The sequence below is a fragment of the Anomaloglossus baeobatrachus genome, chromosome 8, assembly GCF_048569485.1.
Source record: "Anomaloglossus baeobatrachus isolate aAnoBae1 chromosome 8, aAnoBae1.hap1, whole genome shotgun sequence".
In the NCBI taxonomy this organism is placed as follows: Eukaryota; Metazoa; Chordata; class Amphibia; order Anura; family Aromobatidae; genus Anomaloglossus; species Anomaloglossus baeobatrachus.
In genome coordinates this window covers 217,849,286-217,872,118 of record NC_134360.1, presented here as the reverse complement: position 1 = coordinate 217,872,118, position 22,833 = coordinate 217,849,286, and the positions used below count along the sequence as shown (strand labels likewise).

Here is a 22,833-nt window from a genome sequence, read left to right as displayed (position 1 = left end):
GCGGAAAATTGACCTCAGATTAGACTCAACGTAAAGAAGGAAAAAAAGAGGAAAATCTGTAGCTGATGAGTGGGGCGTCAGCGAGGCCGGGAGGTCAGGACAGCCTGGCCCTTGTCACTCTGACAGGGGTTGTTGTTTGATGATGAGAGTAGTTATGAATATTGTATATGGATACCGGGTAATAAGTAAGGAGCTGAGGTTTTGTATGATTTGTGTGTCCTGACTCTCAGACCCGTCATTGATCCGGGATCCCATCCTTCCTGACTCAGAGCCCCCCTCATTTATCCGGGATACCATCCTTGTTGACTCGGAGCCTCCTCATTTATCTGGGATCCTGTCCTTCCTGAGTCGAAGCCTCCTCATTTATACGGGATCTCGTCCTTCCTGAGTTGGAGCCTCCTCATTTATACGGGATCCCATCTTTCCTGACTCGGAGCCCCCCTCATTTATCTGGGATTCCGTACTTCCTGACTCTGAACCCTTCATTTATCCGGGATCCTGTCCTTGCTGACTTGAAGCCTCCACATTTATCTGGGATCCCGTCCTTGCTGACTCGGAGCTGCCTCATTTATCCGGATCACGTCCTGCCTGACTCGAAGACCCTCATTTATCCAGGATCTTGTACTTCCTGACTCGGAGCTCCACATTTATCCGTGATCCTGTCCTTCCTGACTAGGAGCTCCACATGTATCCGGGATCCTGCCCTTCCTGACTCTGAGCCTCCTCATTTATCCGGGATTTTGTCCTTGCTGACTCGGAGCTCCACGTTTATCTGGGATGACATCATTCCTGACTCGGAGCCTCTTCTTTTATCCGGGATCCCATCTTTGTTGACTCAGAGCCTTCACATTTATCCGGGATCCCATCCTTTCTGAGTCAAAGCCTCTTCAATTATATAGGATCCCATCCTTCCTGACTTGGAGCTCCACGTTTATCCGGGATACCATCCTTCCTGACTCGAAGCCTCTTTTATCCGGGATCCCATCTTTCCTGACTCGAAGCCCCCTCATTTATCCGGGATCCTGTCCTTTCTGAGTCGGAGCCTCCTCATTTATCCGGAATCTCGTCCTTCCTGAGTCGGAGCCTTCTCATTTATCCGGGATCCCATCTTTCCTGACTCGGAGCCCCCTCATTTATCTGGGATTCCGTACTTCCTGACTTGGAACCGCTCATTTATCCGGGATCCTATCCTTGCTGACTTGGAGCCTCCACATTTATCCGGGATCCCGTCCTTGCTGACTTACAGCTGCCTCATTTATCCGGGATCACGTCCTGCCTGACTTGAAGCCCCTCATTTATCCAGGATCCTGTCCTTCCTGACTCAGAGCCTCCTCATTTATCCAGGATCCTGTCCTTGTTGACTCGAAGCCTCCACATTTATCCGGGATCCCGTCCTTGCTGACTCGGAGCTCCACATTTATCTGGGATGCCATCATTCCTGACTCGAAGCCTCCTCATTTATCCGGGATCCTGTCCTTGCTGACTCGGAGCTCCACGTTTATCCGGGATACCATCATTGCTGACTTGGAGCCCCCTCATTTATCCGGGATCCCGTCCTTCCTGACTCGGAGCCTCCACGTTTATCCGGGATCCTATCCTTGTTGACTCGGAGCCTCCGCGTTTAACCGGGATCCCATCCTTGTTGACTCAGAGCGTCCAAGTTTATCCGGGATACCATCCTTCCTGACTCGAAGTCCCCTCATTTATCCGGGATCCAGTCCTTCCTAAGTCTGAGCCTCCTCATTTATCCGAGATCCCGTCCTTCCTGAGTCGGAGCCCCCTCATTTATGCAGTATTTCGTCCTTCCTGAGTCGGAGCCTCCTCATTTATCCGGTATCTCGTCCTTTTTGACTCGGAACCTCCTCATTTATCCAGAATCTCGTCATTACTGACTTGAAGCCCATCGTTTATCCGGGATCCCGTCCTTGCTGATGGACGGTGGTGTGTGATTGGTCAGGATCTGAGCAGTGTCCATGTACTCAGTTCTTGAGGACAGAGCTCTTGTCCTTCAGGTTAATGTGCTGATTTGAGGACACAAGGAGATTGAAGCTGCAGATTTACTGTGTGTATAGCGTCCTATAATCATCTCCATATCCTTTACTACGAGTTGTGCTCATTCTGTTCCCCCTGATTCACAAATAAAATGCCAGAACTGCAGTGATGACTGACACAGGCTGATAATGGGGTCACTGATATTTGTGTATCCCGGCTGTAGGACACCCGGGCATTACTAATGGGCCGACTTGGGTTCTGTTGGTCCCTCAGAAGTAAATAGGTCCCTATATATGCTCCTTCGTGTGCTCGTCCTTCATCTCGGGCCCATATCCGCCCTATAAACTGCAGATATTGTTAGCGGAGAGCGCCGGTCATTCACAGTTTATCACTCGGAAATGATACTGTGGGAGATGGATGACTCTGCCTGGAGCCCCCGCTCCTCCATGCCGGCCGTGAGAAGGTGATTGCTTCAGTGCATATGTTGGGGGTCACTCCTCATCCTCCTCCTCACCGTCCTCCTCGTCTTCTTCCCCTGCAGATGATTTCTCATTTAATCTTTGTTAATTTGTGGTGAGATTCCCGCAGTTAATACTCTGACATTTTAAGCATTTGGCCCTTGAGCCTTTATTGGGTGGTCTTAATCTCCTTGGCAGAGCCCGTCCTGACGTGTTAATGAGTAGATGGCGGGCGTGCGGGGAGGGGGACTCGTCCTACAGGATTGCGGGGTTCCCTTATTCCCCGTATGTGGATCCCATCCGCTATCCTGGGTCATGCCACTTATTGTGATGCTTCGGGGGTTGTATGTGCCACGCACCGCCGGGGAGTGAGACCCTTTATCCTTCAGTGCCCACTACTTACGGCTATCACTTATGTGCGGTCTGGACTATACTGACGTCTCTGCTGTGCTGGGCGTTTGCTACAATGTACCAGTGCTTCTTCCTCTGCCCCGTTACCTTCTATGGGAGGTGTTTTATTATTGCGCTCTCTATACCTGCGTGTGGGGTGTGGCTGATTGTTGCTTTCTCTATACCTGCGTGTGGGGTGCGGTTGGTTGTTGCACTCTCTATACCTGCGTGTGGGTTGCGGCTGATTGTTGCGCTCTCTATACCTGCGTGTGGGGTGTGGCTGATTGTTGCGCTGTCTATACCTGCGCGTGGGTTGCGGCTGATTGTTGTGCTGTCTATACCTGCGCGTGGTTTGCGGCTGATTGTTGCGCTGTCTATACCTGCGCGTGGGTTGCGGCTGATTGTTGCGCTGTCTATACCTGCGTGTGGGTTGCGGCTGATTGTTACACTCTCTATACCTGTGTGTGGGTTATGGCTGATTGTTGCGCTCTCTATACCTGCGTGTGGGGTGCGGCTGATTGTTACGCTCTCTATACCTGTGTGTGGGTTATGGCTGATTGTTGCGCTCTCTATACCTGCGTGTGGGTTGCGGCTGATTGTTGCGCTCTCTATACCTGCGTGTGGGTGCGGCTGATTGTTGTGCTCTCTATACCTGCGTGTGGGTTGTGACTTATTGTTGCGCTCTCTATACCTGCGTGTGGGTTGCGGCTGATTGTTGCTTTCTCTATACCTGCGTGTGGGGTGCGGCTGATTGTTACGCTCTCTATACCTGCGTGTGGGGTGCGGCTGATTGTTGCGCGCTCTATACCTGTGTGTGGGGTGCGGCTGATTGTTGCGCGCTCTATACCTGCGTGTGGGGTGTGGCTGATTGTTACGCTCTCTTTACCTGCGTGTGGGGTGCGGCTGATTGTTGCGCTCTCTATATCTGCATGTGGGGAGCGGCTGATTATTGCGCTCTCTATACCTGCGTGTGGGGTGCGGCTGATTGTTACGCTCTCTATACCTGTGTGTGGGTTGAGGCTGATTGTTGCACTCTCTATACCTGCGTGTGGGGTGCGGCTGATTGTTGCACTCTCTATACCTGCGTGTGGGGTGCGGCTGATTGTTGCGCTCTCTATACCTGCGTGTGGGGTGCGGCTGATTGTTGCGCTGTCTATACCTGCGTGTGGGGTGCGGCTGATTGTTGCGCTGTCTATACCTGCGTGTGTGTTGTGGCTGATTGTTGCGCTCTCTATACCTGCGTGTGGGTTGCGGCTGATTGCTACGCTCTCTACACCTGCGTGTGGGTTGCGGCTGATTATTGCGCTCTCTATACCTGCGTGTGGGTTGCGGCTGATTGTTGCGCTCTCTATACCTGCATGTGGGTTGTGGCTGATTGTTGCGCTCTCTATACCTGCATGTGGGGTGCGGCTGATTGTTGCGGTCTCTATACCTGCGTGTGGGGTGCGGCTGATTGTTGCGCTCTCTATACCTGCGTGTGGGGTGCGGCTGATTGTTGCGCTCTCTATACCTACGTGTGGGGTGCGGCTGATTGTTGCGCTCTCTATACCTGCGTGTGGGGTGCGGCTGATTGTTGCGCTCTCTATACCTGCGTGTGGGGTGCGGTTGATTGTTGCGCTCTCTATACCTGCGTGTGGGGTGCGGCTGATTGTTGCGCTTTCTATACCTGCGTGTGGGGTGCGGCTGATTGTTGCGCTCTCTATACCTGCGTGTGGGGTGCGGCTGATTGTTGCGCTCTCTATACCTGCGTGTGGGGTGCGGCTGATTGTTGCGCTCTCTATACCTGTGTGTGGGTTGCGGCTGATTGTTGCGCTCTATACCTACATGTAGGTTGCGGCTGATTGTTGTGCGCTCTATACCTGCGTGAGAGTTGTGGCTGATTCTCGGACAGTCCGGACTTTGTAGCAGTGAAACACGTCCTATAAAAGAATTTCCAGACGTGTCGTAGATTGCAGAAATTTACTGAACGGTGAAAATGGCACAGATTCCTTGAAGATGATTCCGTTCAGTTGCGCAGACTTGGCAATCACTTTCTCACGAGTGCTCAGTAATATGGCTCACGTCTGTAGGAACTTTGGCGCATGTCAGAACACCTCGTCGCTTGTTTAAGACACTTTTTAGAATTGTTAAATTAGATGTAAATATAATAAAAATAGATCTGTCACAAAACATGGAAGCCAAGTGAAGTCTGGGAGTTGTAGTCCTACCGGTGCCCGCGGCTCGCCTGCTCGCAGAGGGGGGAGGGTGTACGGTTCCGATTGCTGACACTGTCTTCTCGCTTTTGTCCGCAGGTTTCCATGTAAATGCAGCAGAGGTTTCAATGCAGTTATCGTCCCTCGTCCGGCCGCAAAGACTTCCCTCGCTGCTGCTCTCCAGGTCTCTGGGAACCGCGTCCTGTGACCCATTCTCTGTCCTCCGAGCCGACACCGGAGCCGACCCAATGCTCAACAGGAAGCTGGGCTGCCAGGGGTTCGGGGCGTCCGTGGCCGCAATGACCTCCTTCCCCCCACAGAGATACCATTACTTCCTAGTGCTGGATTTTGAGGCTACATGTGACAAACCGCAGATCCATCCTCAGGTATAGTGATCACCCGGCCGCCACCGCTGAGCGACACGATTCCCACAATGCGAAATGTCAAGAACATAGATGGGCGAAACTGCAGATGTTTGGGTTCAGCGGGTACAGACGTTTTTTGTTTTGTTTTTTTTATAATATGGTTCAGGACCAGAACTGAACCTGAACTGCCCGGATGCCGAACCCCATATAAGTCTATGGGGACGCGAACATTGTGCTCGAAAATGGTGGTAGTAGTGATAAGGGTAATAGAGCAGGACAGTTATACTTACCGAGTCTCCCGTGTGGCTGTAACACACTGCTTCCTGGGCCGCTTATTAACCCTCATACATAGTCACTGCTTCTCTCGCCCACCAGTAGTCCAGCCATATGTGATTAGTTGCAGTCAGACCGTGCCACCACCCTGTGTGACAGCGTCTGACTGCTTGCAATCACACATGTTGTCTGTGTCCCTACAGAGGTATAAAAATAAATAAATAGTCATAGGGTCCTCCCATATCGGGATACCCATCGCAGATAAAACATACGGCTACAGGCTGCAGCCCCCAGCCGTGCGCTTATCTTGACTGTGTATCAAAATAAGAGGAACCACAGGTGGCGTTTTCTAAAATTATTTAAATAAATAATTTTAATAAACGTATTGCGGGCCCTGCCCCAAATGTGATACCCAGCTATGATAAAGTCAACAGCTGGGGGCTGGTATTCTCAGGCTGGAGGGACTATTGGGAGCCCCCCAGCCTAAAGATTGCAGCCTGCAGCCGCCCAGAATTGTTGCATCCATTAGATAATAATAACAATAATATTTATTCATTTATATAGCACTAGTAATTCCACAGTGCTTTACATACATTGGAAACTAGATGTAATTCCGGCACTTTACCCAGCTCTTCCCTGATGCGGTGGCAATCAGGGTAATATAAGGGGACAGCTCACACCTGCCATTAAAGGGAGCCTGTCGGGTCCCTTATTCGTTCTAACCTTAGTAGCAGTGTGATGTGTGGCCTTCCTATCCTTCCATGTGTTGTAATATGAATGTATAAAAATGTTTTATTACTTACATGTTCCCTATGTAAATGAGCAGAGGATCTAGTCCCCTGGGCATCGCATCATCCTGTGGGCGTTTGCATGGTCTCTGTGACATCACGCCCCTGTGGGCGTGATACCATGGGTTTATATGAGCGACGTCATCGTCTCTCCTTAAGATCACGCTCGTGTGCGCTTACCATTCCCGCAGTCTTGTTATCCGGGTGCTTGCTTCTTGGCTTCAGACGCGCTCTGCGCATGGTCGGAACAACAGGAGTCTTCTGAGCATGCGCAGTGCGCGTCTGAAGCTGAGAAGCAAGCACCCGGATAACAAGACTGCGGGAATGGTAAGCACGCACGCGCGGGATCTCAAGGAGCGACGTTGACGCGTCGCTCATGTAATTCCATGGTATCACACCCACAGGGGCGTGATACCACGGAAACCATGCAATGCGACGCCCAGGGGACTGGAGCTTCTGCTCACTTACATAGAGAACATGTAAGAAATAAAGCATATTTCTAAACATTCATATTACACACTATTACAACACAGGGATGGATAGCAAGGGGTTACTAAGCCACATCACCCTGCTTTTAGGTTAGAACGCATATGGGACTTGACAGGTTCCTTTTAAGCCGTATATTAGTAATGAGAGGTGTCTATGAGACCCCCCATTACTAATCTGTAAGTGAAAAAAAACACAAACACTGAAAAAATCTTTTATTTGCAATAAAATACATAAAACACCCTCTTTTTATTATTAATTATTTATTTATTTATTGAGCGCCATTGATTCCATGGTGCTGTACATGAGCTCTTTCACCCCTTTATTAACACACAAGCACCTTGTTCCAACATAATCCACAATAATCTAATGTGCCTGTGTGCTTTGACTACAGGATGTAGTAGAGCTGGGGTTGTCATGGTACCACGTGTGGATTATGTCGGAACAAGGTGTTTGGGGGTTAATACATTGGAAAAAGAGGGTGTTTTTTTGCATTTTATTTTAAATGAAGGATTTTTTCAGTGTTTGTGTTTATTTTTTTTTGCTTACAGATTAGTAATGAGGGGCTCTCATAGACATCTCACATTATTAATCTAGGGCGTAATGGCAGCAGTGAGCTGTCATTAACTCCTTATATTACCCTGATTACCACCACACAAGGTCAATCGGGAACAGCCGGGTAAAGTGCCGGGATTGTTTTTTCTAATAGATGCAACAATCCTTGGCAGCTGCTGGCTGCTATTTTTTGGCTGGCGAGGGCTTAATAACCATGGGCCTCTCCAGCCTGAGAATACCAGCCCCCAGCTGTCGGGCTTTATCATGTCTGGGTATCAAAATTGGAGGGGGAGACCGCTCGCCGGTGTTTTAAAATTATTTATTTAAAATCATTTAAAAAAAAAAAAAGCAGCCGCCACATGTGGTTCCTCTTATTTTGATACACAGCCAAGATAAGTGCAGGACTCGGGCTGCAGCCTGTAGCTGTATGCTTTATCTGTGCTGGGTATCACAATATGGGGGGACCCTACGCCAAATTATCTATTTATTTTTACACCGCTATAGAGACGCAGACAGCGTGTGTGATTCCAACCAATCACAGACGCTGTCACACAGGATGGTGGCACGGTCTGACTGCAACCAATCAGAGACACCAGGACTGCCGGTGGGCGGGGAAAGCAGTGCATATGTATGAGGGTTAATGAGCGGCCCCGGAAGCAGTGTGACAGCCGCGTGGGAGACTCGGTAAGTATAACGCTTCGGCTTTATTCACTATTTTTGCAGTCTAATGGCCATTTCCCTGCAGCGCCGCTCGTCCTCCCGTCTGCCGGTCAGCTGACCTGCGTGACTAGCGGCGTTGCAGGGAAGTGACCAGTGACTGCTCCAAACTCCAGCGGCGCTGCTGCCGCCACTGACAAAAGGAGGAGCGACGCTGCATGGAGCGTGGAAAGGTGAGCAAGAACGTTTATTTTTTTTTGGGTGATAAAGGATACAGGCCAAATAGCAGGATGGATGGGGGTATATAACAGGATGGGTGGGGGGTATATAGCAGGTTGGGTTGGGGTATGTAGGAGGATAAGGGCATATATCAGGATGGCAGTATATATCAGGATGGGGGCATATAGCAGGATGGGGGTATATAGCAGGATGCCGGTATAGCGCAGGATAAGGGCATATACCAGGATGGGGTACACATACAAGGCAGGAGGATCATTACCAGGTTGGGGTATCTTAGCAGAGAATTTGAGGACATTAGCCCCATAACAGTGTCAGCAGCAGATCCTCGCCCCGTATCAGTGTGTCATGACCACTTTTTTTGCTTAAACTTTTATTTTCCTATTTTCCTTCTCTAAAACCAGGCTGCATCTTATGGTCCAGTGCGTCTTATAGTCCGAAAAATACGGTATACATATTTTATCTAAATATGTTGCTCTTGCGCCAATTTATTCACTTTTTGAAGAAGTAACACAACAAAATGGAACTCAAAATTTGTTACCCAATTTCTTGTGAGTGCGGTGATACCCCACATGTGGTCAGAAACCTCAGTTTGGACAAATGGGAGGGCCCAAAACAGAAGGAGCAATATTTGAATTTTGGAATGCAAATTTGGCTGAAAAAGATTGCGGGCACCATGTTGAATTTGTAGGTCCCCTGAAGTACCTAAACAGCAAAAACCTCCCACAAGTGACCGCATTTTGGAAACTAGACGCCTCAAGGAGCTGTGAAAATAAAAAAAATACATTTTTACCACAAAATTGTTACTTCAACAAAGTAGCTTTTTTTTTTTTTTTTTTTTTAGAAGGTTATCAGAAAAAAATGCAGCAAAAATGTATTGTGCAATTACTCCTGAGTATGCCAGTACCTCATATGTGCTGGAAATCAAATGTTTTCGTGCACGGCAGGGCTTTGATGGGAAGGAGCGCCATTAGACTGCAAAATTTTGCTGGAATCATTAGTGGGCGCCATGTCGCTTTTGGAGAGCTCCTGAGCTCCCCCACAAGTGACCCCATTCTGGAAACTAGACCCCTCAAGGATTTTATGCAGTGGTATAGTGAGCATTTTAAACCCACAGGTACTTCACAGATTTTGATAACCTTAGGTCGTCATATTGAAAATTTTCATTTTTTTCCACAAATATCTTGCTTTAGCATCAAATTTATCACTTTTTCAAGAGGAAACACCAAAAATTGGACCCCACAGTTTGGTATCCAATTTCTTATGAGCGCAGGGATACCCCACATGTGGACAAAAAACTCTGTTTGGGCAAACAGGAGGACTTGGAATGGACAGAGCACCATTTGAATTTTGGTAAAGCTGAAATAGATTGTGAGCACCATGTTGCATTTTCAGGGCCCCTAGGGTACCTATACAGCAGAAACCCTCCACAAGTGACCCAAATTTGGAAACTAGACACCTCAAGGGTTTTATTCAGGGGTATAGTTAGCATTTTGAATCCACTGGAGCATCACAAAAACGTTGCTCTAGCAACAAATTTCTCACTTTTAGGCTATGTGCCCATGACGGGCGACACTGAGTCTGTGGAGATGTGAGTGATGGCCACGGCCACGGTCCAGGTTCGGGCTGCTGCTCACTTTAGCTCTATTTTCTTCGCAGAGAACTCTCGTCTCCGCAGCATAAATTGACATGTTGCAGCACCATATGTCAGTTTATGCTATGGAGAAAATAAACACCGTGAGCAGGAGATTTCTAAAAATCCTCCCACTGTACTTCTACTGTACAACGCAGCGTTATGGACGCAGCGAAAACTCAGCGTCCAAAACTATTGAAACCCTAATCGTGGGCATGGAGCCTAAAAATCTAGGATGGATGGATTGACACAGATGTCAAACACATACATAATGTCCCACCCCCCTACATATTCTAAGCTGGCACCCTTTACTGACTTTCATGTGGCACTAAAGGGTGCCTAGACTTTTATTTAACCAAAAAATAAATAATTAAAAAAAAAAAAAAAAACGTGGGTTCCCCCCCATCTTTGATAGCCAGATGGCTGTAGCCTGCAAACCACAGCTGGCAGCTTCACATTGGTTGCTGATCCAATTTGGAGGGTCCCCAAGCTCTTTTTTTATAATTCTTTATAAATAAATAATAAAAAAAAACCATGATGTCCCCCCAAAATTGGATCACCAGCCAAGGTATAGCGGACAGCTGTGGTCTGGTATTCTCAGGGTGGGAAGGTCCATAGTTATTGTCCCTTCCCAGCCTAAAAATAGCAGTCTGCAGCCGCCCCAGAAGTGACGCATCCATGAGATGCGCCAATCCTGGTGCTTTTTCCCAGCTCATCCCGTTTCCCTGGTGCTGTGGCAAACGGGGTAATAAATGGGGTTGATACCAGATGAGTAATGTCACCTGGCATCAAGCCCTGGGGTTTGTGTTTTCACGGCGTCTATCAGATACCAGACATCAAAACCCAGTCAATAGTAAAAAAAAAAAAAAAAAAAAAAGGACAACAAAGAAAAAAATTATTTGAAAAAACACTCCCCAACACATTCCCTCTGTCACCAATTTATTGAAAAAAAAAATTCTGGTCCGCTGTAATCCATTTTGGAGGTCCCACGACGACTCTGTGTTCCAGGATATGGGGATACGCTCAGGGAACGGATCCACCATTTTTTTGGAAGTGCAGGCACTCCATGTGAGGAGTTGGGAGTGCAGTGATACTGCACTCATGCTCCCCAGCACGCTCTCCAGGGCCACAGCTCAGCAGTGTGAACCTGCAGCAAGCTGTGTCCCTGCGTGCAGAGAGCCGGCTGACAGCCACTCTGCGCATGCGGCCAGCATGTCACTGAAGATAAGGATAAGGAGGCGTGCGGGGGACCGAAGCTGCAGGAGGTAACTAGGGATACCGGGGGAGACCGGGGTGACAGGCTGACAGGGGGTGACCTGGGAGGACCTTTCTGTGCCATCTGACATGTCAGATGGCACACAAATCAAAGAAGAATCAATGCGGCGGGACACGACTCGTGCGGCGGCGGCCATTTTAGATTGGGGGACCGGGGTGGGGGGGGTGAGGGGAGATTTTGGCCACACTGGGGACCGGGGGAGGACATTCATCTTCCATCTGACGTATTTGATCATACCAGATGGGAGATGAATCATTTTTTTACCGACGCGACATTAACTTTCACGTCGCCGCTGTAACACGGTTTCTAACGGCGATCACGTGAATGGGGACCGGAAAAACCGACCCTGATCGTGATCTCCAGGGTCACCGCTACCCCCGGCAGCTGAAATCCCAGAGATTTTCTGACTCTGGGGGGCGCTATACCCTTTTTTCCAACCACCGTTAAAAAACGGCGGATCGGAAGAAGTGCTCTTAATAACCGCCGTTAAAAGGCATATCGGCGGTCGTTAAGGGGTTAAAGTTGCTTTTTTCATCCCGTATGACGTTGTTTTCAGTCCTCGGTCTCGCGGATTAAACTGCGGCCGTATCGCTCCTCTATAGAACTGTTCATCCTGATCCCACCAGTGCATGAATAGGGTCTTGGGAACAGATGGTCGATGTGACTGTAGGGCTGGTGTGATTGGGGTGGTCTGCAGTATTGTGTGCTCCCTCCGGTTTGGGGTCTGCAGGACGCACGTGACCCCACATTGGCCGTCATATACTTTCCCTTTGCATAACTTTGTGCACGAGGTTTTGTCTATAATAAGGCAATGTCTGAGCGTGTTCCCGGTGTGTGGGGGTCCGCGCCCGGCCCTCGCCCTGAGAGGCAGGCATCGCTTCTCATCTGTCAGCGCCCAGATCAGCAATTAGAACGTGAGGAGCCAAATGCCACACATGACCCGCAGCACAAGGCGCTGACAAACAAGGCCGGACAAAGCCACCCATAATTTATAAGCTTTGCCCTAAAATCTAATTATTTGGCAATTTGAATTTCTCAGCGGCCGGAGATCTGCAATAAATTTAACCCGCCATAAATTATTGAGGAGACGCTGCCTGTGGTGTAAATCAAGAGAAGATAAAGGAGCGAGTGCGGGCGGCTATGCCGGCGTGTAACTAAGGAGATCTGTCAGCCGTCCTGTCTGATCAGCTCTCCTGTCCTGTCTATGGGCACAATGGCGGCTGTTGGCCCGCAGCGCCCGCGTGCGCTCTATTTCTAGATGTTCTTGTCTCTATATTATCTATGTATCCGGTTCGGAAATTTTGTCTGGATTTCCAGTGGATGTGACTGGAGAGGTTTCCCTGTAATAATTATTACAGTAACTGTGTAGTAGCGTTCGCAATGGTCGGGCGTAGAGGTGTTCGTACAGGCGGATGATGCTGGCGGGCAGTGCCGGGCTCTGCGGACCCCCAGGCATTGAGGTGATCGTACCCTAGGATGATGCTGGCGGGCAGTGCCTGGCTCTGGGGACCCCCAGGCATTGAGGTAATCGTACCTTCGGATGATACTGGAGGGCAGTGCCGGGCTCAAGGCATGCCCAGGCACGGAGGTGTTCGTACAGGTGTATGATGCTGGCGGGCAGTGCCGGGCTCTGCGGACCCCCAGGCATAGAGGTGATCGTACCTTAGGATGATGCTGGCGGGCAGTGCCTGGCTCTGGGGACCCCCAGGCATTGAGGTAATCGTACCTTCAGATGATACTGGAGGGCAGTGCCGGGCTCAAGGCACTCCCAGGCGCAGAGGTGTTCGTACAGGTGTATGATGCTGGTGGACAGTGCTGGGCTCTGGGGACCCCCAGGTGCAGAGGTGATCGTACAGGCGGATGATGCTGGTGGGCAGTGCTGGGCTCGGGGGACTCCCAGGCGCAGAGGTGATTGTACCTTCGGATGATACTGGAGGGCAGTGCCGGGCTCAAGGCAAGCCCAGGCGCGGAGGTGTTCGTACAGGTGTATGATGCTGGCAGGCAGTGCTGGGCTCGGGTGATCCCTAGGCGCGGAGGTTATCGTACAGGCGGATGATGGTGGCGGGCACTCCCAGGCGCGGAGGTGTTCGTACAGGTGTATGATGCTGGTGGGCAGTGCTGGGCTCGGGGGACCCCCAGGTGCAGAGGTGATTGTACAGGTGGATGATGCTGGTGGGCAGTCCTAGGCTCGGGGGACTCCCAGGCGTGGAGGTGATCATACAGGCAGATGATGCTGGTGGGCAGTGCCGGGCTCGGGGGATCCCCAGGTGAGGAGGTGATTGTACAGGCGGATGATGCTGGTGGGCAGTGCTGGGCTCGGGAGATCCCCAGGCACGAAGGTGATTGTACAGACGGATGTGCTGAGCTCGGGAGACCCTCGGGCACGGTGGTGATCTCGTACAGCCAGATGATGCTGGTGGGCAGTGCTGGGCTCGGGGGACCCCCATGTGCAGAGGTGATTGTACAGGCGGATGATGCTGTTGGGCAGTCCTGGGCTCGGGGGACTCCCAGGCGTGGAGGTGATCATACAGGCAGATGATGCTGGTGGGCAGTGCCGGGCTCGGGGGACCCCCAGGCGCGGAGGTGATTGTACAGGCGGATGATGCTGGTGGGCAGTGCTGGGCTCGGGAGACCCCCAGGCACGAAGGTGATTGTACAGACGGATGATTCTGGTGGGATGTGCTGGGCTCGGGGGACCCCCAGGCATGGTGGTGATCTCGTACAGCCAGATGATGCTGGTGGGCAGTGCTGGGCTCGGGGGACCCCCATGTGCAGAGGTGATCGTACAGGCGGATGATGCTGGCAGGCAGTGCTGGACTCGGGAGACCCCCAGGCACGAAGGTGATTGTACAGGTGGATGATGCTAGTGGGCAGTGCTAGGTTCGGGGGACTCCCAGTCATGGAGGTGATCATACAAGCGGATGATGCTGGTGAGCAGTGCTGGACTCGGGAGACCCTCAGGCGCAGCGATGATCTCGTACAGCCAGATGATGCTGGTGGGCAGTGCTGGGCTTGGGGGATCCCCAGGTGCAGAGGTGATCGTACAAGCAGATCATGCTGGTGGGCAATGCCAGGCTCAGGGGACCCCCAGTGTTTTTCCTTTACCACGTTATCTCTGGTTTTCAGTCTTTTCTTGGTGCAGGATCCGGTTGTGATCTGTTGACTCGGCCATCGGTAGCACAGGATCCAGGGTTCAGCAACTCGCAGTAATGAGAAGATATGGTTTTCTATGTAATGTACAATGACTGGTAATACCTCTACAGTGTCTTGAACATGTATTCATACCCCGTGAACTTTCCAACATGATTTCCACATTGTACCCACAGACTTAGATGTGTTTTATTGGAATTTTATATGTGATGCAGCAAGTACAAGGATTTGTGAAGTGGAAATGATTCTTGATTTTCTAAATATTTTTTTAATATCTATAAATCTGATAATTGCGCTGTGCATTTGTATTCCGCCCCCTGTAGTCTTATCCCCTAAATACAATCCTGATGGACAGTTACCCCCAGACATCACATAATCAGTACACTGCCACCTCCTGAGTGATCTCCCCTCAGTATAACTACAGCTGTTCTGTGAAGGCCCCACAGGTTTGTGTGAGAAGATCAGGGATCAACAGCATCATAATAACTAAGGAGCCCACCGGACAGGTCAGGGATCAACAGCAGCATGAAAGCCAAGGAACCCACCAGACAGGTCAGGGATCAACCAGCATCATGAAAACCAAGGAACTCGCCAGACAGATCAGGGATTGACAGCAGCATGAAAACCAAGGAACCCACCAGACTGATCAGGGATCAACAGCAGCATGAAAACCAAGAAACCCACCAGACAGGTCAGGGATTTACAGCAGCATGAAAACCAAGGAACACTCCAGACAGGTTAGCGATCAACAGCATCATGAAACCCAAGGAACCCTCCAAACAGGTCAGGGATAAAGAGGAGGAAAGCAGGGTTAGGTTATATAAAATTGCCCGAGCTCTGAACATCTCACCGAAAGCTGCTCAAGCAAACTAAAAGGCATATGGCACAACTGCAAACATACAATACATGGCTGTCCACCAAGACTGACATCCCAAGAAGGAGAGCACTAATGAGAGGTGCAGCCGAGAGGCCCATGGTTACTGGAGGAGAAGCAGAGATCACAGCTTGGGGAGAGAATCTGTCCACAAGACGACTATTAGTCATAGACTCCACACATTTGCCCTTTATGAAAGAGCAGAAAGAAGACGACATGTGGGGCCATAGCAGTAGAGGAAGGGGCTCTGGTCACACGAGAACTGGGCTAAGTGCAAATTGCTGTGTGTGGTGGAAACTAACCCAGCACATCACCCTGAGAACACCCTCCCTAAAGTCAAACATGGTGGAGGCAGCATCCTGCTGTGGGTTGGTTTTCTTCAGCAGGAAAGTTGGTCAGAGGTGATGGGAAGATGAATGGAGCTAAATACAGGGTAATCCTGTAAGTTTGTGGATGTAACGGAAAAAATGTGGAAAGTTATGAATACTTTTTCAAGGTACTGTTTATGCAGCTTGTAACACAGGCTCCATCATTCACAATAGCTGATGTCACAGCTCACCTCCTCCCCCTCTTGTACTATGACTGATAACACCTCTATATACAGGTGGTTACACAGGATCTGCCACTCACAATAGGTAATATCACCGCTCACCACCTCCTTTTCTCTTCACAGTAACATTTGCACACGCTCATTAGATGCTTTAGTACAATAGCTGGGGTCGGAGTTCATGCATTGTGGGTCTTCTTGTGTTATTTCCTGAAATACCAGGGAGATGGAATCTAAACGCCTCAGAGATCGGTGAGAATATTGTGAGATTACTATATATAAAACAGCTAGAACTCCAAAACATTGGAACATGGGCAAAAATGTTTTTAAAGTTGCAGTGCATACAAGTGAAGAGGCTGCAGTGCTTACAAGTGAAGAAGCTGCAGTGCTTACAAGTGAAGAAGCTGCAGTGCATACAAGTGAAGAGGCTGCAGTGCTTACAGGTGAAGAGGCTGCAATGCTTACAAGTGAAGAGGCTGCAATGCATACAAGTGAAGAGGCTGCAGTGCTTACAGGTGAAGAGGCTGCAATGCTTACAAGTGAAGAGGCTGCAATGCATACAAGTGAAGAGGCTGCAGTGCTTACAAGTGAAGAGGCTCCAGTGCTTACAAGTGAAGAAGCTGCAGTGCATACAAGTGAAGAGGCTGTAATGCATACAAGTGAAGAGGCTGCAGTGCATACAGGTGAAGAGGCTGCAGTGCATACAAGTGAAGAGGCTGCAGTGCTTACAAGTGAAGAGGCTGCAGTGCTTACAAGTGAAGAGGCTGCAGTGCATACAAGTGAAGAGGCTGCAGTGCTTACAAGTGAAGAGGCTGCAATGCTTACAAGTGAAGAGGCTGCAATGCATACAAGTGAAGAGGCTGCAGTGCTTACAAGTGAAGAGGCTGCAGTGCTTACAAGTGAAGAAGCTGCAGTGCATACAAGTGAAGAGGCTGTAATGCATACAAGTGAAGAGGCTGCAGTGCATACAGGTGAAGAGGCTGCAGTGCATACAAGTGAAGAGGCTGCAGTGCATACAAGTGAAGAGGCTGCAGTGCATACAAGTGAAGAGGCTGCAGTGCATACAGGTGAAGAAGCTGCAGTGCATACAGGTGAAGAGGCTGCAGTGCATACAGGTGAAGAGGCTGCAGTGCATACAGGTGAAGAGGCTGCAGTGCATACAGGTGAAGAGGCTGCAGTGCATACAAGTGAAGAGGCTGCAGTGCATACAAGTGAAGAGGCTGCAGTGCATACAAGTGAAGAGGCTGCAGTGCATACAAGTGAAGAGGCTGCAGTGCATACAGGTGAAGAGGCTGCAGTGCATACAGGTGAAGAGGCAAGTGAAGAGGCTGCAGTGCATACAAGTGAAGAGGCTGCAGTGCATACAAGTGAAGAGGCTGCAGTGCTTACAGGTGAAGAGGCTGCAGTGCATACAGGTGAATAAGCTGCAGTGCATACAGGTGAAGAGGCTGCAGTGCATACAGGTGAAGAGGCTGCAGTGCATACAAGTGAAGAGGCTGCAGTGCATACAAGTGAAGAGGCTGCAGTGCATACAAGTGAAGAGGCTGCAGTGCATACAAGTGAAGAGGCTGCAGTGCATACAAGTGAAGAGGCTGCAGTGCTTACAAGTGAAGAGGCTGCAGTGCTTACAAGTGAAGAGGCTGCAGTGCATACAAGTGAAGAGGCTGCAGTGCATACAGGTGAAGAGGCTGCAGTGCATACAGGTGAAGAGGCTGCAGTGCATACAGGTGAAGAGGCTGCAGTGCATACAGGTGAAGAGGCTGCAGTGCATACAGGTGAAGAGGCTGCAGTGCATACAGGTGAAGAGGCTGCAGTGCATACAGGTGAAGAGGCTGCAGTGCATACAGGTGAAGAGGCTGCAGTGCATACAGGTGAAGAGGCTGCAGTGCATACAGGTGAAGAGGCTGCAGTGCATACAGGTGAAGAGGCTGCAGTGCATACAGGTGAAGAGGCTGCAGTGCATACAGGTGAAGAGGCTGCAGTGCATACAGGTGAAGAGGCTGCAGTGCATACAGGTGAAGAGGCTGCAGTGCATACAGGTGAAGAGGCTGCAGTGCATACAGGTGAAGAGGCTGCAGTGCATACAGGTGAAGAGGCTGCAGTGCATACAGGTGAAGAGGCTGCAGCGCATACAGGTGAAGAGGCTGCAGCGCATACAGGTGAAGAGGCTGCAGCGCATACAAGTGAAGAGGCTGCAGCGCTTACAAGTGAAGAAGCTGCAGCGCATACAAGTGAAGAGGCTGCAGCGCATACAGGTGAAGAGGCTGCAGCGCATACAGGTGAAGAGGCTGCAGCGCATACAGGTGAAGAGGCTGCAGCGCATACAGGTGAAGAGGCTGCAGCGCATACAGGTGAAGAGGCTGCAGCGCATACAAGTGAAGAGGCTGCAGTGCATACAGGTGAAGAGGCTGCAGTGCATACAGGTGAAGAAACTGCAGTGCATACAGGTGAAGAAACTGCAGTGCATACAGGTGAAGAGGCTGCAGTGCATACAGGTGAAGAGGCTGCAGTGCATACAGGTGAAGAGGCTGCAGTGCATACAGGTGAAGAGGCTGCAGTGCATACAGGTGAAGAGGCTGCAGTGCATACAGGTGAAGAGGCTGCAGTGCATACAGGTGAAGAGGCTGCAGTGCATACAGGTGAAGAGGCTGCAGTGCATACAGGTGAAGAGGCTGCAGTGCATACAGGTGAAGAGGCTGCAGTGCATACAGGTGAAGAGGCTGCAGTGCATACAGGTGAAGAGGCTGCAGTGCATACAGGTGAAGAGGCTGCAGTGCATACAGGTGAAGAGGCTGCAGTGCATACAGGTGAAGAGGCTGCAGTGCATACAGGTGAAGAGGCTGCAGCGCATACAGGTGAAGAGGCTGCAGCGCATACAGGTGAAGAGGCTGCAGCGCATACAAGTGAAGAGGCTGCAGCGCATACAAGTGAAGAGGCTGCAGTGCTTACAAGTGAAGAAGCTGCAGTGCATACAAGTGAAGAGGCTGCAGTGCATACAGGTGAAGAAACTGCAGTGCATACAAGTGAAGAGGCTGCAGTGCATACAGGTGAAGAGGCTGCAGTGCATACAGGTGAAGAGGCTGCAGTGCATAGAAATGAAGAGGCTTCAGTGCATAGAAATGAAGAGGCTGCAGTGCATACAGGTGAAGAAGCTGCAGTGCATAGAAATGAAGAGGCTGCAGTGCATAGAAATGAAGAGGCTGCAGTGCATACAGGTGAAGAGGCTGCAGCGCATACAGGTGAAGAGGCTGCAGCGCATACAGGTGAAGAGGCTGCAGCGCATACAGGTGAAGAGGCTGCAGCGCATACAGGTGAAGAAGCTGCAGTGCATACAGGTGAAGAGACTGCAGTGCATAGAAATGAAGAGGCTGCAGTGCATACAGGTGAAGAGGCTGCAGTGCATACAGGTGAAGAGGCTGCAGTGCATACAGGTGAAGAGGCTGCAGTGCATACAGGTGAAGAGGCTGCAGTGCATACAGGTGAAGAGGCTGCAGTGCATACAGGTGAAGAGGCTGCAGTGCATACAGGTGAAGAAGCTGCAGTGCATACAGGTGAAGAGGCTGCAGTGCATACAGGTGAAGAGGCTGCAATGCATACAGGTGAAGAGGCTGCGGTGCATACAGGTGAAGAGGCTGCGGTGCATACAGGTGAAGAGGCTGCGGTGCATACAGGTCAAGAGGCTGCGGTGCATACAAGTGAAGAGGCTGCAGTGCATGCAAGTGAAGAGGCTGCAGTGCATACAAGTGAAGAGGCTGCAGTGCATACAAGTGAAGAGGCTGCAGTGCTTACAAGTGAAGAGGCTGCAGTGCATACAAGTGAAGAGGCTGCAGTGCATACAGGTGAAGAGGCTGCAGTGCATACAGGTGAAGAGGCTGCAGTGCATACAGGTGAAGAGGCTGCAGTGCATACAGGTGAAGAGGCTGCAGTGCATACAGGTGAAGAGGCTGCAGTGCATACAGGTGAAGAGGCTGCAGTGCATACAGGTGAAGAGGCAAGTGAAGAGGCTGCAGTGCATACAAGTGAAGAGGCTGCAGTGCATACAAGTGAAGAGGCTGCAGTGCTTACAGGTGAAGAGGCTGCAGTGCATACAGGTGAATAAGCTGCAGTGCATACAGGTGAAGAGGCTGCAGTGCATACAGGTGAAGAGGCTGCAGTGCATACAAGTGAAGAGGCTGCAGTGCATACAAGTGAAGAGGCTGCAGTGCTTACAAGTGAAGAGGCTGCAGTGCATACAAGTGAAGAGGCTGCAGTGCATACAAGTGAAGAGGCTGCAGTGCTTACAAGTGAAGAAGCTGCAGTGCATACAAGTGAAGAGGCTGCAGTGCATACAAGTGAAGAAGCTGCAGTGCATACAAGTGAAGAGGCTGCAGTGCATACAAGTGAAGAAACTGCAGTGCATACAGGTGAAGAGGCTGCAGTGCATACAGGTGAAGAGGCTGCAGTGCATACAGGTGAAGAGGCTGCAGTGCATACAGGTGAAGAGGCTGCAGTGCATACAGGTGAAGAGGCTGCAGTGCATACAGGTGAAGAGGCTGCAGTGCATACAGGTGAAGAGGCTGCAGTGCATACAGGTGAAGAGGCTGCAGTGCATACAGGTGAAGAGGCTGCAGTGCATACAGGTGAAGAGGCTGCAGTGCATACAGGTGAAGAGGCTGCAGTGCATACAGGTGAAGAGGCTGCAGTGCATACAAGTGAAGAGACTGCAGTGCATACAGGTGAAGAGGCTGCAGTGCATACAGGTGAAGAGGCTGCAGTGCATACAAGTGAAGAGGCTGCAGTGCTTACAAGTGAAGAAGCTGCAGTGCATACAAGTGAAGAGGCTGCAGTGCATACAAGTGAAGAAACTGCAGTGCATACAGGTGAAGAGGCTGCAGTGCATACAGGTGAAGAGGCTGCAGTGCATACAGGTGAAGAGGCTGCAGTGCATACAGGTGAAGAGGCTGCAGTGCATACAGGTGAAGAAGCTGCAGTGCATACAGGTGAAGAGGCTGCAGTGCATAGAAATGAAGAGGCTGCAGTGCATACAGGTGAAGAGGCTGCAGTGCATACAGGTGAAGAGGCTGCAGTGCATACAGGTGAAGAGGCTGCAGCGCATACAGGTGAAGAGGCTGCAGCGCATACAGGTGAAGAGGCTGCAGTGCATACAAGTGAAGAGGCTGCAGTGCATACAAGTGAAGAGGCTGCAGTGCATACAGGTGAAGAAACTGCAGTGCATACAAGTGAAGAGGCTGCAGTGCATACAGGTGAAGAGGCTGCAGTGCATACAGGTGAAGAGGCTGCAGTGCATAGAAATGAAGAGGCTGCAGTGCATAGAAATGAAGAGGCTGCAGTGCATACAGGTGAAGAAGCTGCAGTGCATACAGGTGAAGAGGCGGCAGTGCATACAGGTGAAGAGGCGGCAGTGCATACAGGTGAAGAGGCTGCAGTGCATACAGGTGAAGAGGCTGCAGCGCATACAGGTGAAGAGGCTGCAGCGCATACAGGTGAAGAGGCTGCAGCGCATACAGGTGAAGAGGCTGCAGCGCATACAGGTGAAGAGGCTGCAGCGCATACAGGTGAAGAAGCTGCAGCGCATACAAGTGAAGAAGCTGCAGCGCATACAGGTGAAGAGACTGCAGTGCATAGAAATGAAGAGGCTGCAGTGCATACAGGTGAAGAGGCTGCAGTGCATACAGGTGAAGAGGCTGCAGTGCATACAGGTGAAGAGGCTGCAGTGCATACAGGTGAAGAGGCTGCAGTGCATACAGGTGAAGATGCTGCAGTGCATACAGGTGAAGAGGCTGCAGTGCATACAAGTGAAGAGGCTGCAGTGCTTACAAGTGAAGAGGCTGCAGTGCATACAGGTGAAGAAACTGTAGTGCATACAGGTGAAGAAACTGTAGTGCATACAGGTGAAGAGGCTGCAGTGCATACAGGTGAAGAGGCTGCAGTGCATACAGGTGAAGAGGCTGCAGTGCATACAGGTGAAGAGGCTGCAGTGCATACAGGTGAAGAGGCTGCAGTGCATACAGGTGAAGAGGCTGCAGTGCATACAGGTGAAGAGGCTGCAGTGCATACAGGTGAAGAGGTTCTTTCCTTTTCAGACGTTCTGATGTAGATTTGCTGCTCGGCATCTTTGTCCGGTCACATGACCCGAATGTCCCTGGGGTCCCTCACCACCCCTAGATAGGTTCCGCATCTATGCGCCGAGCCGAATACTTGACCCTAGGTATCCCTAGTGCTGGGCCCTAGATAAGGAAGGGGTGGGATGAGCTCTTCGTCAGCCCCACTAAATACTAAAGGAAGACACAAGGAGGACGTACGGGGGAAAATGCATGAACTACTTATCCACAGATGACAGAGGCAGGAGTTCAGCAGAGAGCAGCAACAATCCTACAGAGAAGTACAAGCCACCTGCTTGCAACGAAGGCTTGAATGAACTGAAAATATCATCAGCAACAGTCCATGGAAGATGGGAGTATTTAAGCACAAGGGGAATACTGATAATGAGCAGCTGGATGGAAGGAGAGCTCCGCTGGGTCCTAAAGGGGAAGAGCTCAAAATCCAGCAGGAAAGCTACATGTACCAATGAATACTGACAGCAGGAACAACAAAGTCAGGCAGTATTCTGCGCAGCCAAACACTGTGACCTTCTATTGCCAGAAACTACATAACTGTCTGTCACTTGTGACACCAGATTTAGCTAGGCTTTAGCTTTTAGATTGATGGCCTCACATTGGGCTTTAGATATTTATACAGAGTCATTCAGGGTCTGCACAATGAGTGCAGGGTCCCGGGTCTACTGGCTTCAAAACCAGATCACATCACCCCCCTCCTGCACCGTGCAGCCCATCTAGTGAGAGCCGCCTCTGCTCATATGCTGGGTTTGGTTTTAGAATTTTGGCCAAATATTTCCACTTTGATCTCATCTGTGCAAAGCCCAGAAGTGTTATGGATTGTCCAGATTCGACGCCTCAATCT

At 50.4% G+C, this 22,833-nt stretch overlaps 1 protein-coding gene across 1 annotated transcript in view; it reads left to right on the top strand.

Annotated features, from left to right (window-relative positions):
* Nucleotides 1–22,833, top strand: part of ERI3 (ERI1 exoribonuclease family member 3) — a 237,226-nt gene that overhangs the window by 8,472 nt on the left and 205,921 nt on the right. The window contains exon 2 of the mRNA XM_075320200.1: nucleotides 5,132–5,418. Within this exon, the coding sequence (XP_075176315.1) occupies nucleotides 5,132–5,418 (287 nt within the window). The remainder of the gene's footprint in view (nucleotides 1–5,131; nucleotides 5,419–22,833) is intronic.